General features: G+C 48.3%; 1 protein-coding gene across 1 annotated transcript in view; it reads right to left on the bottom strand.

Moving 5' to 3' along the window:
• The window catches only part of SUV39H1 (SUV39H1 histone lysine methyltransferase), a 66793-nt gene that overhangs the window by 32073 nt on the left and 17149 nt on the right, over positions 1-17571 (bottom strand). Inside the window, exons 2-3 of the mRNA XM_086940346.1 lie at positions 8954-9193; positions 5107-5252 (exon numbers count right to left, since the gene is read on the bottom strand). Of these exons, the coding sequence (XP_086796472.1) occupies positions 5107-5252; positions 8954-9193 (386 nt within the window). The remainder of the gene's footprint in view (positions 1-5106; positions 5253-8953; positions 9194-17571) is intronic.

The following is a 17571-nucleotide window of genomic DNA, read 5'->3' as shown; positions in this document are numbered from 1 at the left end:
GGTATTGACTTTGTCAAAGTTACTTACCTTTAATAAGACCTTTCCTGGGAGAGCATATACCGCAGACTCTTCAGTTTGTGAATTGCCCTAGGTGTCAGACTGGATCAGGCAACATTTTGCTAGCACTTCACTCACAAGCCTCCAGGTAACATTTGAATCTCTTCATCAAATTTATGCAACACCTCTGAGTGCAAAAGTAATCTTTCTGATCTCTATCCGCAATGTCAGATGAAGAACCACTGGAATCAGAAAAGCAGTGGGCAACAGAAGTCCTTCCCTATTGCTTGGGGAAATACCCTTTTGTATGCCGGCATTTTCAGGGGAACAGTCTTTCCCTTCCACAAGAACAGAGTTACTCTGCGCTCTGGGAAGTCAATCGGGTACTAAATTTATTCTTGTCCTGTCAATGGAACAGGTTTGTCTCGAAAGGAGCTTTCAGCAAAATTGGCCATACCTGGTGTTCTGCAGACAGGTCGGACATGCGGGCACTGGCTACTACAGGTAGAGTATTCTCCCCAGGAGGAGTGTCTTTTACGGTCAATAGACGGACCAAGTTATCACCTCGTCAGCCAAGCTGTGTGTGGTGCAGTGCCTCAAGGTATATGAGGAGATGTCAGAGTTATTTTGACCACAGGGTAAACAGCAACTTCTTATTGCCCTGCATAACCCACTCAAGGCGGTTTCTTCTCCCACACTAGCCCACTGGGTTGGGTGGGTCATGCAGAAAGCTAATATAGACTCCAAGGTTTTCAGAGTACACTCTGTAAGAAGGTTGATGGCCTTAAAGGCTTTTAGCCTAGGCGCCAGTTTGAAGGACATCATGAGTGCAGCAGACTGGTTCTTAGATTCCATCTTTAAAAAGTGCTAGTCATGGCTCATTTGGTTTCACGCAAGCTTTGCACTAGCATAAACATAGATCCGGTCCAGACATAGAATGTAAAATTTCCTAGCTATCATAACTGGACTCTGAGGCGAGGATTATACCGCCTGGCAAGGAATCTCAACCATATTGCCCTCCCAACAGCTAGTAAGTATTGTATTTTCTGCTAGTTCCAGACGGTTGTATACAGATGTGATGACCCAAGTGGGTTTGTAATGTGATTGAAACTATGTTTAAGTTCATGTTACAGCTTTTTAATTCGGAACCAGCGGCTTGTGGCGCACTTTTCTTAGGTACTGAAGTAGGTAAAAAGACCTGCAGTGGCATGGTTCGTGCGAACAGACGGCATTCGAACATGGACAAAGGACTTTATCCGGGCAACATTAACAGCCAATCAATAACCAGCAGTCCGGATAAAGTTCTCCCCAGTGCTGGAAAATGCTCAATGCCACCTCCAAGTGTAACCATCATTCAGGATATGCTCAGCAACATTGGCTGAGCTTGTCCTCTGGGGTTTAAAGAGCCAGTCAGGTGTTAGGTGATCTGGGATATGCCCCAACCATGGTCACTCCAGCCTCTCTGCACAGGACCCACAACACTATGCCAGTCTGTTTGTTGCAATAACCCATTGCAGTTCGGGTTTCCATGAGAACCTGTACCCATTCTCCAATGGTCAGGAGGAATGCCTTCAGTGCCAAGTGAATAGCTAGAAAACCCCAAAACTGGCTATGGATACAAGCCTTCGCAGAGACCAGAGTCCATTGATCTACACCCTTAACCCAGCAACAATGCATCCATCTCAACCATTAACTCTGGGTAGGGAGATGGGTCTGCTGCTGGTCCAATGGTGGTTCAGCAGCCACTATTGCAGGTCATTAGTGGTCTCCTTCTACACCAGGGCAGACTCAGATAAGTCCCCCTGGCACCAAACACCGAGATGGCTCCAATGACAGGTGATCAATTGGGAGTAAAGTGTGACTTCTGCACATTGCTTGAAAAACCCAACTATGTCAACAAGTTAGCCGTCGTCTGGAGGTGGCTTAAGAGTACTTGAAGAGATCCAGTCTTCAGTAGCCAGTTGAGGTATGGGAAGACCAGCATTCCCAACCTTCGCAGACGGCCTGCAGCCACCACTATCACCTTGGTGAACACCAGAGATGCATTGGTAAGGCCAAAAGGGGAGTATCTTAAACTCAAAGAGCTCTTGTTTCACCTGAAACTGTAGGCAGTGTTTGTGGGACAGGCAAGTGGCAATGGGTGTTGTTGCAAAAACTTGTATGGAGCAAAATCTCACTCTCCGAGTAGTATCCCAGTGCATTATGGCAGTCTAAGGGTAAAGTAGCAGATGATACTTTAAAAGGTCAAGTTTTCACCAATTTTTTAAACCTGCCAAGATCCTGACAGGAGCAAATTAGAAAGGTTACACTGTTCCAATGGTGGAAAGCTAGGTAGGAAAACAAACCACCTCCGCACCCGGGTGTACATATGTGCTGCAAGTTGAATACTGCTTTATTCATAGATCAAGTCTCTACCCGGGCAGTACCATGAAATCCTGGTACGAAGATATGTAGAGCCAATTCCGAAAAGTGCCTCAGAAGTAAGGCACTTGAGTTAACAGATTACATTTTAACAGGTAGCCAGTGCAAAGTTCTTGAAATGGGTGCAGGAGAACTGGAAGGAAGTTTACAGACGAAGAGACTGCTGTATTTTGTACGACCTGTAGTTTGGAGTGTGTTTCATATCCACTACCAAAAGTGTGATCCCAAAGTCCAATTGTCTAATTATGAGGGCCTGGACCATCATTTGCCTTGAACTCATTGGGAGTCAGTGGAACATTTTCCTGAGCAGTCATAGGGTGCTGAAACTGAGCAGTCATAGGGTGCTGAAACAAGTACTGTAAATGAAAGTCAGCAGTTCCTCCATGGAGAGCTTCTTGTCGACCAGAAAACCAATGTTTTTTTACTACTCCCTCAAGACAGAAAATTGAACCTAGTTTTTTCGGCCACCAGCCTTCTGACCACAATTCTTGCGCCTTCCCAAATAGGTGGATTTCTGGCTCTCCTCAGAGACTCAGACTAATCCAAGCCGCCACCTCTCATAAATCAATAAATCTAGCTTTGTAGGCTTATGGGTATTGTCCTAGGAAGACCACCAATAGGGCATTATCCACACAGGATAATATTTCAAACCCACAGTACTTGACAATCTTCGCAAGTGGGGCAACGTAAATGTGAAAAAGTGTAGGACTCAGGAGAGAAAATGTAAACGATCCAAGATTTGAAAGGGTGCATCACGACCACATGGGTTCTCTCTATTAGGAAGTCACTGAACCATGCTTTATAACTTTGGATAGACCACCATATTGTAGTCTCTGGATAAGGATGGAATGGGAGACCGTATCCAAGGCTGCTAACAGATCTAGAAGTACCAGCTTTATCCAGCAAAGTCCTTGTAGAATCTAGAACTGCCAAAAAACAGATTATGAGAGATACAATATGAGATTATTCTCTAGGTGTGTGGAGGATGGTTTATTAAAAACCTTACCAAGAAGTGGGAGAAGCTACATCTGCCGATAGTTAGCATAATCGGTTGGGACATACATACATACAAAAAGCTAGGGAAAACAAAATGCTTCTGGCATCTTGAATAGTTCTGCGATATGTGGGTTGCCTGAAAATCCAATGCACCATGCAGTCTCTGATCCAGGGTAGACAGCCAGGGTAGACAGCCTTGTCAAGGGTATTTTGAGTTTGCCCTTCTGGAAGATGAAGTTCAGAAGGAGGGGACAGAATATAGAGCCAAGGCCTCCATCCTTTTTCAGCACCAGGAAATGACTATACTAACAGTCAGTTCCAATCTTTGATGTCAGCATCCTCTGTATTTCTCCCTTTGGAGAGCACCTGAACCACTCTGAGGATAGACAAAAGATCCTCTGGGAGGTGTTGTGGTTTGGGAGGCATATCCAATGGGTGGGACTAGAAAGGTAGGGACTAACCATGTTCCACAAACTGAAGCACCCATTGGTCAAATGGGATACTCCACCAAGCGAGGTAGAAGGTGACAAGTCCTCCCACCAAGTCATTGTGGGCAGCAAAGGGATGTCCAAGTGGTTTTGCAACAGCTGCCGGGTGGGGGACAGAGGGCCAAGTAGGATGTTGCCCCTGGATCACTGTCCAAAAGTACTGGGAAGAACTGTTGCTGCCGAGTTGTGTATGGATGCTTCCTCTGTGGAGATCACTCGCCAAACCTTGAAGCCACTGAAACCTACCGTATTTTTCGGCGTATAAGACGACCCGGCGTATAAGACGACCCCCTACTTTGCTTAATAAAATGTAGGTTTCGTGCTATACTCGCCGTATAAGACTACCCCACTTCCAGTGCAGTCCAACGCAGTCCTGCATAGCCATTTTGAGAATGTATTTTATTTTGGCTCGTACTTTGTATGCTTTTGTAACCTGCACACTTATCACTTTTTCTCCAGGAATGTACCGATTGCTACCTCATGTATTTTGATTGCTCGCTATTGTCACTTTTGATCCATGTAACTCAATGTTTGCTTTTGTAATTTGTCCATTGTTATTGTTGCTCACATCAGCCCATTTTTTATATAATGCAAAAGCAGTCTGACACCTTCGGGTGTAGTCCGCGCTATGTATAAACGCATGAAAACATTCCTTCAAATTTAGCATCCGGCGTATAAGACGACCCCGACTTTCCAGAACATTTTAAGGGGTTAAAAAGTCGTCTTATACGCCGGAAAATACGGTAAGTAGTAAATGCTTTGCCACTGGTTAGCAAGCGCACGTGGAAACTGCCAGTACCGTCTAGTTCAGAGTCTGGGAGGGGAGGGGAAGGGGGGGCATCTGAGGGTCAAAATAATCTATATTTCGGTCGATCCGTCCATAAAAGCCTAATACAATATATCACACATAAAAATCATCATGAATAATTACAGAAATCGAACATTGGTCAATTAAATGTTAACAAGGAGCAGCTAGGCACCATAAAAATCCAGTAAAAACAAGGTAAATTAAGAACCATACAGAAGTAAATAAATTAGCAATAAAATAAAAACCATCCCAACATTAACAGTATTAGCCCTCCGTACTTGAAATGGGGCTTTTACAAACATACAAGCTAGAGCAAAAGGAATGGCTTAAAAGAGTGCTTAGGTGCATGATTAAAATAAGAACAGAAATACAAAGTGCGGGAGCAGCTCTGCTTACCTGTACTTTTTTATAATCACATAGGTACTCTACTTCAAAGTCACATAGGTTCTTCTTATTGACATCAAGCAAAGTACATGACAACTTCTCCAAACGGCACAGGTCCTGCAGTCGATCCCATGAAGATTTGCAAGAGACGACACAACCTAAGGAAAGAACCGAAATTAATCACAAATTGCATACATTAAATAACACTTTATATCCAAGCAGACAAGTCAGTGCTACTATTTACTTTAGACGCGGATGAACAAGCAGAGAAACTGGACATCCTACCCCACTCATGACTGCTATTACCAAAGTTTGAATGGAAATTTACAGGAAATGTGTTATTTTCAAAGGTTGCCCTACAGGCCATCTAAACAACGGTTAAACAGTTTCCCCTTCCCTTAAGAGGCCAAACTCCTCTGCAAGCTAATAAAATATTAAGTTTGCGAATTTACTGGATAATGGATCTAGCAGATTTCTTTATACGCACAGAAACAACTGAAAAAATGAATCTAAAGAATACTGCATCTCAATTCACCAGTGAGTGGTAACTTGACGGGGTTTAACTGTTCAGAATTTCCATTAAAAACCTTAGTGTGAACCTTGCCACTCACTCTGGTCCAGGAGTAATGCCATCACCACGCATAGGTTGCACATTATCCCTTATGCAATGAAATGTATTACCATAAACACTTGAGAGAATGACCTGGGCAACCAGGCTAGCAATGTCATATAGTCATTCTACTGAAGGTAGCAAATGCGTTCTAGTTGGACCAGCAGGTAGTCCTATCCATCAACATGACCGATGTACCTTTAGAGGCAAATGAGCCCCTAACCTAGAAGGTGACCGAGGTACAAAGCTACTGTAGTGTCTTTGACCCAGCTTTTACTAAAACCTTTCCCATTTCACCAGGTATGAGCCTGCTCCACTCCTCACTCTAGCACTTCTTTGCATTGGGATTTCTGGTCTTAGACCAGGATGGCCTTCATTAGTAGACTCAGGTAACCACTAGGTCCTCAGGAGTCATGTCATTAGGTTCCGAATAACATTCTATATAACGGACATTCCCCTGGCACAGTTTGAAGGATGTCGCTCTTTCAGGAACGTCTACCAACAGTTGGTCGAAATACAACATTTAGTAACTCCACTGCTCTTTTGAGCGCCCATCCCCAAAAAAACCTTCCCTTACACCTTGAGCTTCAGAGCAGTTAGCACTACTTAGAACAAACAATGGAAAAAAGAATCTTAAGATGGTGACCATAACAAAGCACTTACAGGCATATATCAGACATCACACTAGAAGGTGCAGAACATCAAATGTTCGAAAGGGACTACAATAACTCCCGACAACCACTAGATGGCTGATTAATACCCAGCATGTGAATCCAGGGGGGGTGGCCTCAGGAATTAAGAAATAGCAATTGACAGGCAGGCAAGAGAAGTAGGGAGGGGGCAAAAAAAAAGAAATACAATCGTAAGTTAGCTCCAAGTCATGCACAGTTTTAGGTGCGTTTTTTTCCCCCACAGAGATTTCAATAACCCTGATCACTGGTAGAGTCCTCCGCTTTGTCAAGTCAGAGACACTTGTATAGCGCACAAATCACCGCTAGGTCTCATGGCGCTTGCAGAGGCTCCAGCAGCCTGATCCAGTTCTTGATTTGCATAATTATTGGTCAAACATCCATGTTTTCAGTTCTTTACGAAAACCCTGGTGGTCCGCCATAGAACGAAGCTGGGATGGTAACTTGTTCCAGAGATAGGGAGCAAGAAAAGAAAAAGAAAGGGTGTGAGAAAAGGTTTTGCACTAGATCTTAATGTTCTGTTAGGCTGATACTATGTTTTTTCACTAGATAGCCGGTACCAGTACATATATACTTTTAGGAGTGAGGCACAAGATTTTAAAGTGACCTCTTTTCCTAACTGGAAGCCAATGGTGGGACCGCATATTTGGGGCAGAGGGAGATCTAGGTGAAAGGTTTAAGATCAATCTAGCCGCCGTATTTTGCAAAACTTGCAATTTGGAGAAGAGGTCTTCATTTAGGGAGGCCAATAAGGCATTCACCTAATCCATGCTACTCACAAATAGGCATTGGATCAGCGGCTTCCTGGCTTCAATGGGTAGCCATTTAAAAATGTTACACAACTTCCTCAGAAGCCCATAACAAGTGCCTAGAACACTTCTGACTTGGTTTTTCATGGATAACTTGTTATCAATTGTTATTCCTAGGTTGCAGACTACTTGTTTAGGGAACGGGCAGAGGCCTAGTGCCAGAGGCCACCATCTGCTAGACCAATACCCCTCGGCCCTGCCAAACAGAATGATCTTGGTTTTACTGCCATTCAGCTGCAAGTTTGTTTTTGCCCATCCAGGTATTGATATGGGTCAGGCAGTTTTTAAACCGGACCATAGTGTCAGCAGGGTCGGGACCAAAAGTGATCAGCAGCTGGGTGTCATCAGCATATCACCTGGCCTCATACCCGTATGACCCGATTATCCTGGCCAGAGGAGTTACATAAAGATTAAACAGCATCGGGCTCAGGGTGAAACCCTGAGGAATTCCGATGCTTACTGGTCTATTACAATTTACCATGATATCTATGTGTACAGTAGTGGTGCGGTCTTTTAAATACCTTTTAAACCAGCCCAAGGCTTTCCCTCGGACTCCCATCTCCCAGATCCGTTGTTCTAAAATGCCATGGGAGATGGTGTCGAAAGCAGTGGACAAGTCCAAAAGAACCAGCATAGTCGATTCTCTTTTATCCAGAGCTAACCGAATGTTATCCCTCATCTCTACTACTGCTGTTTCAGTGATTTGTGCTGCCCAAAATCCTGATTGTGATAAATTAAGTAATCCGTGGCTTTCCAGATGGACGGTAAGCTGTTTGTTTACCAAGGATTCAAGCACCTTCTCGAAATAAGGCAGTAGTGAGATGGGACAGTAATTGTCTGGTTCACTCTGATCTAAAGATGGCTTTATCAAGATAGGACTAACTTGGGCTGCTTTCCATCTTTTGGGCACCGTCGCTTGATTTTGGTTTCCTTAAATGACCCTGCCACATGTCCTGTGCTGCTACAGATCTCACAATCATTAATGGAGGAAATTCAGCCAAAGAGTTTATACTAGAGTATGCAAGAAACATTTGGGGTCACAGGGAGACAGTGGATTTTTCATATCGTATCAAAACATTTGGCATGAGTTTGAAAGAGGGGAGTAGTATACTCGCGTGTGTGTGTTCGAGTGTGTCTGTGCGTGTGACTGTCTGTGTGCGCGTGGGTCTGTTTAAGGGGGGGTGTGTGTGTATGCAGTGTGTGTGTGTGTCTGTGTATGCATGTGGCTGTGTATGTGCGCATGCATGAGTGTGGCTGTGTGAGTGTTTGCGCACGGGAATATGAGGCGCGAGAGGGGCACGGCACCGTGCGCGCCCACGAGGTAAAATCTCCGGCAGGAGAAGCGCGTGTCAGTCTGCTGTCCACATTCCCCCCCAGAGTGATAACATAAGTTGTCGAGCCCTAGACAGCAAAAGCTTCGCTTTTGCTTTAGTCTAGGCTCGACCTAAAAAGTCTGGAGTGAAGATGAGCCAGCTGAGAAGCACTATGATGTACTGTATAATGGCGAAAAGCAACAGTATATTGTATTATAGTAGCCCTAGCTTCAATACGTCAAGCAACAGGACTCAAGCACCTGGCAAGACAGGGTAACTAGTTACAATAGTTTTACAAGTTGAAGTTACAGTACCAACTACATGAACATTTTATTTATTGGCATTTATAAAGCGCTCTGCAACCCTGCGGGCATCCTGGCGCTGAAAAGATAGCAAGTGATCACGAGTGAGCTGTCAAAGAATAAAATGAGCGGTCACCTGGTAATTTAAGGGCCCGTTCCTTTTCCTGTTGGAGTGACTGTTGAGTCTCACATTCTAGCTTTCTATCCAAGGTCTGGAAGTCCTTTGCTGGCTCCATTTCAGGTGAAGACAAAGGTACAGCTTCAAGCCTCAAGGCAAATCCTTCTTCTGTGTAATGGAGGTTAAGACTAGTGGTAGGGTTCAAACTTTTGTCGTGATAAGGCCCTCGAAGTGGCCCGAAGAGATCTCTCGGCCGACCTGAGCAATTGAGAAAAAAAATGTACAAGTAAAAAACCCTGAACTACAATTTGAGGCAGGTTTTAATTATATTCAGTTATTTTTATCTCTATTCCTTGCCTCCTGAGAGGCTTAAGACTAATAGGATAATTCACCTACCCACACCAAAACCTGGAAATCTGCAACGCCAGAAAAGCGACCCCACTACATAACAAAAAGCCTAGTTGACAAAGCCCATTACATAGAAACTTACAAAAAGTAGACCAATCCATTGAATACGCTTCAAACTGTAACAGCTGTTGAAGATTATACTAAGAAAGGATACATTCGGCCTCGGGTAACGAACAGCAATCACCAGACCCCTCAGGATATAGCGCCATGGATTAGCAAATTTAGCGGCACAAATATGGTAATTTAGCGTACAGGTTCTGAGAAGCCCATCAAAGATGGTCTAGTAGCATCCCATAGAACATGGCATTCCAGAACCTACCTAAGTGAAATTAAATATTTGCCCAAGATCACACAATTTCAGCATGGAAGCCACAATTGTATCCACATTATCTGGTTTCACTCTGTACAAATCAGCATGTAAGTGGGTATTAAGGCGTCTTTCCTTATGTTAAGACTGTTTTTATTTTTAACCTCCTAGTGCATTCTTCTGTAGTTTTTAGGTCTCGCCTGTCGATGCGCATGCGCATCGAGCAAGCGAGACTATAGGGGCTCATCCACTCTTTATCCAACTGCAAGGAATCGTGGCGATTCCTTGCAGTGCCCGTGACTTTTAAGGTCAATGCGCATGCGCATTAAGCTTATGCGCATGCGCATTGACCTTAAAAGTCACGGGCGCGTGCACGTCCGTGTTTGTTTACCCTTGCCTACTCTCTCTCTCTCCCCTCTCCGCCCCCGTTCCGCCCCCTCCCCTTCCCGCCGTGTCGCATTTCTCCTCCCCCCTCCCCTCTCTTCCCTCCGGCTTTTTTTTTTGTTTTTGTTTATTTTACCCGCCGATTTAGTGACAACAGATGCCTGCACTGTCTTTGGCAGATCATGCCTGCACTCTGATTTGAAAGCCTGTATTTTATTAGCTAGGTCTCCTCTCCTCCTCCCGAGGTCTGACTCAGGCTCCATGGCAAACAACTGTTCTTAAGCTCTCTGCCAAGACGTACACTTTGGCTGGATCCTGCATTTACGGCATACTGAAGCTCGCCCCGAAAGCATGATACCGACGGGCCCAACCTGTAATCTTCAGACACTGCTAATCATGGTAAATACCTTCTCCCGTCGATGGAGCGGCCTCCAACACAAAGCCGCCGCAACCTCTCAGGAAACAAAGCGGCCAGTAATCCCGCCATGCAATATACTACTGCGCCCGCACCAATTAATGAACGCGACCGAACAGTCTCTGGCATGCGGCTGGTTGCAGGAGCCCTTGGGTAACGTTGCTGAGGGCACCAAGCGCACGTGAGAAGCGTCGGCCATGTTTATTATCCCAGTAAGAAGGCAGTTGTGCACATTTCACGTTAGAGGATGCCCTGGGACAGTACCCAATATGCTGAACCATTTAATAGCCCTCACGGCAGGACTTTACTAACTAGCGTTAGCTGTGAGATTTATCTGGGGGGTACATCGTATGACATCGTAGATCTTTACCACTCAAGAGAGGCTGGTTTTGTGGACCACTGGCAATCACCCATCGTGTCGCCCCCGTTCCGCCCCCTCCCCTTCCCGCCGTGTCGCATTTCTCCTCCCCCCTCCCCTCCGGCTTTTTTTTTGTTTATTTTACCCGCCGTGTCTCCGATCCTTTCGCTCTCCTCCCCCCTCCCCTCTCTTCCCTCCGGCTTCTTTTTTGTTTCCCCAGCACACTTCATTTTTACCATCAAATAGCACATTTAGTGACAACAGATTGCACTCTCCATATACACGAGGTGCAGGAGGTAATGTGCTCTGCAGACATGCCAAATAAATTCGTCCACACCCACTCTCCCCTGCACTTACATTTCTCCACCCCCTCCCCTCTCTTCCTTCCGTCTTCCTGCCGTGTCGCACCTCTCCCCTCTCCGCCCCCTCCCCTGCCCGCCCCCTCCCCTGCCCGCCGTGTTACAATGCTGCATTCGGGCGCCCCCTCTGCTTCCTCCCCCCACCTTGCTTTGATCTCCATGTCGGAGCCGGCTCCAATGGCGAGCAGAAATATCTGTGCTTCTGATGGCCGCGATGGAGACAACAATGACGCGATTAAACCCCAAACCGCACAGGAATGTCACCCCCGGCCCTCATCTAATCCTGCCTGGCTGACGGCCATTACTTGACTACCCGAACACGGCTATGGTCATGAGCCGTGCCTCCCCTACTCTCCTCCCCCCTCCTCCTCTCCTCCCCTGCCTGCCTGCCGCTAGTTTCCATTCGCTGCTCCTTTCTCGTCTCCCTGGCCCCACCGCCCTTCGATGTGAAAGTCCTCCCCCCCCCCGCCCCCCGTCCCCCGTCCCCTCCTCGCTCACCCTCATCTCCACCTTGTTAATATACCTTCTATATCCCCTTTTCGCCCTTCGCTCCTAGCTGCCTCCTGTAGTCCCCGAAGCACCTCATCCCGGTAGAAAGCCTCGGAACAAGTACGATGCCGCACGCCACGGTAACAGCTCAAGCCACAGTAAGACATGTTACATCGGGGGCAGGTATAGCGCGAAGGGACTGTCATGCACAGGGCACACGGGCCACCCCCTATAGGGGAGGACATCCCTTCAAAATTAGGAGCGCGATTATTAACGGCAGGCTCCATTACTCATCAGTCCTTCCTCAAAAGTTTTGTATTAATGGCACAGCTGCTCATGGAATATTGAGCCAGTCACAAACACAGTAGCAAAGCATATTTAATTACGCACAATGCCAGCAAATCGGATAGCCGGACAGTGAGCGCTCGCTCTACCACAGCCAATCACAAACGCTTTCAGTTTTATAGTACTCCCCGAGCCACATGGATTGTGTCTTACTCGATCTGAATGGATTGCAGATAGAGGGAAGGCGCGGTTGAGGAGAGGCTAAAGTTGAAGTTGATAACCTGTGACGGCCGCTTCGAAATGCTCTTGATTGCATAAACATATATTAACTAGGAATACAAAGGTTGTACTTCAATGAGCCTTAACTGAGATAGAAACCAATTTGATGTTGGTTATCGTGGGTTTGATGACCGAAAACTGCAAATCTAGCGGCCATTTTAGAATGGGGTACTTCTTGAGCACATTAGCGTAAAGTACTACAAACGTTACTAAATCATTGAAATTACTCTTAAGATCTTAGTTAATAATTGTTAGGTATAACAGTAAATACATTATGTTAAAATAGTAGGTTTCGCCTCATATGTATTACGTAGTGCCGAGCCCTGCCGATAGTACGAACGTTATGCTTTTGTGATGTAGACCCGAGAAGTAGGCGTACTTGTATTGCAGCTCATCGGAATACACGACAATTCAAGATGGCGGCCAGGCATGTCACCCGCAGTCAAAGTGTTGACATGAGGTACTGATCAGTGCTAGAATACTAGCTGAGCTGCTTGTTTGATCTTCTAAGCGTTTTGTGGCAGAGGAGGCCCCATTTCCCACGTGTGAGCGCAAACAGCTGCTGACCCTCTTGGGCTGAGGACGTTGAACAACCTGTCCCGTGGGATGCCTTCATCGTCCTCCAACGGCACATAAGAGGCTGCAATTGACCGGGGTCCCCACTTTTGGGACGCCCATGTCACCCTCAACCCCTCACCCTCAACCCCTCACCCCCTCACCCTCACTCACCCTCAACCCCTCACTCACCCTCACCCTCACTCACCCTCAACCCCTCACTCACCCTCACCCTCACTCACCCTCAACCCCTCACTCACCCTCACCCTCACTCACCCTCAACCCCTCACTCACCCTCACCCTCACTCACCCTCAACCCCTCACTCACCCTCACCCTCACTCACCCTCAACCCCTCACCCTCACTCACCCTCAACCCCTCACCCTCAACACCTCACCCTCACTCACCCTCAACCCCTCACCCCCTCACCCTCAACCCCTCACCCTCACCCTCACTCACCCTCAACCCCTCACCCTCAACCCCTCACTCACCCTCAACCCCTCACCCTCAACCCCTCACTCACCCTCAACCCCTCACTCACCCTCACTCTCACTCATCCTCACTCACCCTCAACCCCTCACCCTCACTCACCCTCAACCCCTCACCCTCACTCACCCTCAACCCCTCACCTTCACTCACCCTCAACCCCTCACCCTCACTCACCCTCAACCCCTCACCCTCACTCACCCTCACCCTCAACCCCTCACCCTCACTCACCCTCAACCCCTCACCCTCAACCCCTCACCCTCACTCACCCTCAACCCCTCACCCTCAACCCCTCACCTTCACTCACCCTCAACCCCTCACCCTCAACCCCTCACCCTCAACCCCTCACCTTCACTCACCCTCAACCCCTCACCCTCACTCACCCTCAACCCCTCACCCTCACTCACCCTCAACCCCTCACCCTCACTCACCCTCACTCACCCTCACTCACCCTCAACCCCTCACCCTCACTCACCCTCAACCTCACTCACCCTCAACCCCTCACCCTCACTCACCCTCAACCCCTCACCCTCACTCACCCTCAACCCCTCACCCTCACTCACCCTCAACCCCTCACCCTCACTCACCCTCAACCCCTCACCCTCACTCACCCTCAACCCCTCACCCTCACCCTCAACCCCTCACCCTCAACCCCTCACCCTCAACCCCTCACCCTCACTCACCCTCAACCCCTCACCCTCAACCCCTCACCTTCACTCACCCTCAACCCCTCACCCTCAACCCCTCACCCTCAACCCCTCACCTTCACTCACCCTCAACCCCTCACCCTCACTCACCCTCAACCCCTCACCCTCACTCACCCTCAACCCCTCACCCTCAACCCCTCACCCTCACTCACCCTCAACCCCTCACCCTCACTCACCCTCACACACTCACCCTCACTCACCCACACTCACCCACACTCACCCACACTCACCCACACTCACCCACACTCACCCACACTCACCCACACTCACCCACACTCACCCACACTCACCCACACTCACCCACACTCACCCACACTCACCCTCAACCCCTCACCCTCAACCCCTCACCCTCAACCCCTCACCCTCAACCCCTCACCCTCAACCCCTCACCCTCAACCCCTCACCCTCACTCACTCACCCTCACTCACCCTCACTCACCCTCACTCACCCACACTCACCCACACTCACCCACACTCACCCACACTCACCCACACTCACCCACACTCACCCACACTCACCCACACTCACCCACACTCACCCACACTCACCCACACTCACCCACACTCACCCACACTCACCCACACTCACCCTCACTCACCCTCACTCACCCTCAACCCCTCACCCTCACTCACCCTCAACCCCTCACCCTCAACCCCTCACCCTCACTCACCCTCAACCCCTCACCCTCAACCCCTCACCCTCACTCACTCACCCTCACTCACTCACCCTCACTCACCCACACTCACCCACACTCACCCACCCACACTCACCCACACTCACCCACACTCACCCACACTCACCCACACTCACCCACACTCACCCACACTCACCCACACTCACCCACACTCACCCACACTCACCCACACTCACCCACACTCACCCACACTCACCCACACTCACCCACACTCACCCACACTCACCCACCCTCAACCCCTCACCCTCAACCCCTCACCCTCAACCCCTCCCACACTCACCCACACTCACCCACACTCACCCACACTCACCCACACTCACCCACACTCACCCACACTCACCCACACTCACCCACACTCACCCACACTCACCCACACTCACCCACACTCACCCACACTCACCCACACTCACCCACACTCACCCACACTCACCCACACTCACCCACACTCACCCACACTCACCCACACTCACCCACTCACCCTCACTCACCCTCACTCACCCTCACTCACCCTCACTCACCCTCACTCACCCTCACTCACCCTCACTCACCCTCACTCACCCTCACCCACCCTCACCCACCCTCACCCACCCTCACCCACCCTCACCCACCCTCACCCACCCTCACCCACCCTCACTCACCCTCACTCACCCTCACTCACCCTCACCCTCACTCACCCTCACTCACCCTCACTCACCCTCACTCACCCTCACTCACCCTCACTCACCCTCACTCACCCTCACTCACCCTCACTCACCCTCACTCACCCTCACACTCACTCACCCTCACACCCACTCACCCTCACACCCACTCACCCTCACACTCACCCTCACTCACCCTCAACCTCATGCTAAAGATTTACAAAAAAACCCATTAACAATTCTAAAAGCACTAACTCTAATGCTGCGAGACCTATTGCATTTCTAATGCTTGTTATTTTCTGCAGTGGGTCTGTCTTGCAAAGGTGAGATGCTACACTTTCATCTTAAGATGACCAGATACATTGATCATGTCGCCTTTCCTATTATATTGCTTTTCTTTACAACTTAAAGAAAACCTAGTGTTTTTTTTTAGGAATAAACGGTAAAGATAAGACTGTGTTATTTTATCAAGGTGATGCCTCTCTACAAGGGATCTGGTGAGTCCGAAGACCTGTAATACAGTTAGTGTAATATTGCGACAATAAAGTAGATTGGGTAAAATAGTTGTATCTTTAGTTATTGGAAGAATGTTCCTTGAAATACCGCCAGAAGGTGTAATAAGATGGAAATGAAACGTTACTGTATGAAAGTTGTCTGCGCATCATTAGCAGTGTTACAGGCATGTAACTCAATCACTGTAGATAGTAACATTTTTAGGTCTCGCCTCTCAATGCGCATGCGCATTGAGCAGAGCGAGACTATAGGGCTTTAAACAGACTTTACCCAACTGGCGATTTGGTGCTGTGCCCGTGCGGTTTTAGGTCAATGCGCACCAAATCACCGTCTGTTCCCTCAGCCGCACTCCTCCCACACCCCCGCTCCACCCCCTCCCCTGCCTGCCATGTCGCATTTCTCCTCCCCCCCCCCCTCCCCACAGCAATGCCCTCCGTCTTGGCTCGTTTTGCTTGTGGGAGCGTGCAGGGCGGAAGCTGCAGTGCCTCCTTGTGTCCCCTGCACCACTCCCCCCTTGTCTCTCTGTGCCCGCCCCCACCACTCCTATTGAGCTGCTTGTTTTCATTTGCAGTACACCATGCGCGCATTTACTTTGATAACGGTGGCTCACCGTTTTAACTTGTTTTAATTCCCCAATCTGACCGACCAGTTTGCCGATGCCTGACGTGCTACTGACCTCTCCACAGCCATGACTACCTAACTGAGTACATGCTTGTATATATGTATATAGCCAGGCAAATATAAAGTACAACAAAAAAAAATTGTCGCATTTCTCCTCCCCCCTCCCCTTCTCTGCCTTCCCTCAGTCTTTTTTTTTTTTCTTACCCGCTCCGCCCCCTCCCCGCTGTGTCGCATTTGTCCACCCCCCTCCCCTTCTCTGCCTTCCCTCTGTGTTTCAGTTGCTTCATGCCTTTGCTTGACCTCTTTTCCTTCATTCTTTTCGTAACCTCTCCTCCTACTCCGCCTTTCAGCATCCTTTCATCCCCTTCCTCCTCCCCCTCACTTCAGCCCTCCCTTCTCGTTTCCTCTCTTCTAAACTTGTCATTCGTCCCTGCCTTCAATATCCTCTCTTCTTTCCCTCATCCGACCCCGTCCATGTCCATATTTACCCTTGCACCCTTCGCCCCCTCCCCGCCCCTCCCCATCACTGTTGGCCACACCATTGAATTGAATTAATTCCGCCATGCTGTTCGCAACGGGCCCACCCCTGCAGCAGGCATTGCTTAAAATGAAAGGCGCTTGGAGGTCTCCACGCGGGGGGTTCTCTTTGTTTTCCGCCCAGGCGCTGCTTTGATCGGTGGCTGATTATTATGAGAACCCGGAGGGGCTCCGGGACCCCGGCGTTAAGGGCTCCTCGTCTGCAATCGGATACTTTTAGAGTCTCGGATAAACCAAAGCTGCTCGTGCATTATTAATACGCAAGGTTATTGTTATTTGTCCACTACCATGGTGGTCATCCGTGAGCAGCAGTCTTATTGGCGCCATGCTTTCAGATTTTTGTTCTATTTTTTCTGCATTAAAATACGTGATTCTACAGTGCCATATGTAACAAGTGTTTTAGCATTTATTTTCTTAGGATATATTAAAGGCCATGCGTTCATTAGGCGCGAAGCAGGAGGCTGCTGTTTGGACTCTGCCAAACACTTCTGTATTATTGTAAGGTAATACCTTACAAGCTATTCGTGCTGCCATTGTAAAAAATAAATACACTAAAAATTGGGCATCTTACTGTCGTCAGCACCACGCATTCATTAAGCACA

This window comes from Lissotriton vulgaris, chromosome 10 (assembly GCF_964263255.1).
Source record: "Lissotriton vulgaris chromosome 10, aLisVul1.2, whole genome shotgun sequence".
Classification (NCBI taxonomy): domain Eukaryota; kingdom Metazoa; phylum Chordata; class Amphibia; order Caudata; family Salamandridae; genus Lissotriton; species Lissotriton vulgaris.
Note: the sequence above shows the minus strand (reverse complement) of the source record. Positions and strands in the feature narration are given on the sequence as shown.